Below are 2,208 nucleotides of genomic sequence, written 5' to 3'. Positions count from 1 at the left end.
AGTCCAGGTTGACCTGCGGGCAGAGAGACCAGCGCCGGTGAGCGGCTCCGTGGGCAGCCACCGTGCCGCAGAGCCACGCACCGGGCGCGGGAGGAGCCACCACCTCACCTCCTTGCAGGACTGGATGGCGATGTACTCGGCGAAGATCTTCTTGGCCTTGGAGACCATCTTGGACTGGGATTTGATCTTCTTGAACTCCTCGCAGGCCAGCCAGAACTCCAGGTTCTCCTCGCTGAACTCAGTGCGCAGGAAGGCCCTGAAGGCAGCGAGCCCGTCTGTGGGGACAGATACGTCTCAACCCCTGGCCCGTGGGCAAGGAACCATGAAACCCACAGCCCAACATCCTCACAAAGGTGCAACCTAAACGACTTCCCCATGCCAGCCCCTAAAAAATCCTTCATGGGCCCTTGTGCAAAGCAGGCAGCGATGGCACTGCCAGCCCAAGCATGGACACGAAAGCCATCCATGTGCTGAATCTGCAGTCCTCAGCCCAGCTGCATGCATAGAGCCAAGAGGAAGGCTGGGCTCGGAGCTGGGGCAGCAATGGGGACAGGACCCCCTGGTCATCCCTGCTGGGGCTGGGTGTAGGACGTGAGCACAGTGCAGGGTGCCCCAGCTGTGACACACAAGAAGGGAAATGGTCTAAAGCAGTTCCTGCCTCACAGACCCACAGCTCAGCTCTGAACAGGACACAGACACCAACTGCTGCCTTTTCTTCCCCAAACTGGAGGGGACTGCAGCCCCAATCCATGATTCCCCCCCAGCCCATACCACAAACCCCCACCCCAGGCCAGGCAGGAGCAGAAGGGGTACAAGCAAGGGGCAGCCTCATTTCTCTTTTTCTAACCCCAAACACCAGAAAGGATTAACAGAGGAAATCCCAGCTTTATCCACGCACATGCCTGGATATTCCCCCGGCAGCAAATGGAGGTGGAAGAGAGGAGCAAACACTTACATTTGTGCAGCAGCAGCTTCTCCAGGGAGTCCCCCCACTTCAGAGCTTCCTCAGGACTGGGCCTGCAGGAGAAAGACAGTGTGTTGGCAAAGCAAAGTCATGAAAGCTGCGTTCGCTGCCTGCCACAATGCAGCACCAGCAAAATATTTCCAGTTTGCCCCAGCAGGGCCGGCCCCGGCTCCCACATCGGCACCAGCATCGCCAGAGCACCCACGGGCAGAGCCAGGCTTTGCACCAGTGGCTCTGCTGGAAGAAAACCTCTGCTTTTAGACTGGCAGGAAGAAAATCTGATATAAGGAGATTTGTGCAGGCAGCTGCGCTGCTCGGGGCATCTGAGCAAGAACTGGAAAAGCTCCGGGCAATGCCCAGGAGCCTGCGCGACAGTGGGGTTTTCAGCCACCCCGTTCAAGCAGCTGGATAAGCAAGAGCAGGGAGGGCTCCTCTCCAGCTGCTGGAGCATCTCCAGAGCAAAGCGGTTTTTCAAACCATCCCCCGGCCAGTTACAGTTTCACGTATGGGCACTGGGAGAAAGCAGCAGTCAGGGAAATTTCCAGCCTGAGCTGCTGCTGTGCCGCCTCGCAGGCACCGACCGACCTCCCGCCTCAGGGGGAATTTTCAGCCAACAAATGTTTTTAATGCTCCTGTGGATACAAAAACTGTTTGTCCACAGCTTCCCCAAATGGGCTGACCCCAGCCTCTCTGGAAGTGACACTCAGCCCGACCGCAGCTCACCCCTAAAGCCCCCATGGTCCCCAGTTTCCCCCACCACCCACTCATGGCACTTACTTGAGCGATTTGAGCACTTTGTCCAGCTTCCCGGAGGGGTTGGCTCCCGGGGACTCGTTTCGCCGCCGAAAAATCCCCAGCCGGTTCTTCATGTCCTTGGCTCTAGAGGAAAGAGCAAGTTTTAGCAGGCAGGCGAGGGGTTTGGGGGGAGATACCCAGTGTCCTGGGGATCTCATCCCAACCGTCACCCCGCACCCGCCACCTACTCCTTCATGGTGTGCCGGCGCTGCAGGCTGCCGTTTTGGGGTTTCTCTGCAAGCCCAGCAGCATCTCCGCGTGAAACTCCAGCGGCTGGGGCTTGGAAAGGTCGCGGAAAAAGGGCATGGCTGCTGGGACAGCCCGCACAGCGGCCACCGGCGCGGCCAGACGCTGGGGTGCTCTGACGCCAGCTCCCAGCCGCGCTCCCGCCCGACGCGGCCAGCGCGGAAGTGGGAGGGCTCAGGCCAGGGGTGTTTTAAACGCGGCGT

The 2,208-nt window shown here is 59.5% G+C and overlaps 1 protein-coding gene across 1 annotated transcript in view; it reads right to left on the bottom strand.

Moving 5' to 3' along the window:
- The window catches only part of LOC104545154 (regulator of G-protein signaling 3-like), a 2,255-nt gene extending 190 nt beyond the window's left edge, over positions 1–2,065 (bottom strand). Inside the window, 6 exon segments of the mRNA XM_010190215.1 lie at positions 2–13; positions 109–275; positions 956–1,017; positions 1,742–1,843; positions 1,948–1,988; positions 1,991–2,065. Of these exon segments, the coding sequence (XP_010188517.1) occupies positions 2–13; positions 109–275; positions 956–1,017; positions 1,742–1,843; positions 1,948–1,988; positions 1,991–2,065 (459 nt within the window).
- Positions 2,066–2,208: the final 143 nt, after the last annotated feature.

This window comes from Mesitornis unicolor, unplaced genomic scaffold (assembly GCF_000695765.1).
Source record: "Mesitornis unicolor isolate BGI_N332 unplaced genomic scaffold, ASM69576v1 scaffold35508, whole genome shotgun sequence".
Classification (NCBI taxonomy): domain Eukaryota; kingdom Metazoa; phylum Chordata; class Aves; order Mesitornithiformes; family Mesitornithidae; genus Mesitornis; species Mesitornis unicolor.
The sequence above is the reverse complement of the archived record's forward strand: the minus strand, read 5'-3'. Positions and strand labels throughout refer to the sequence as shown.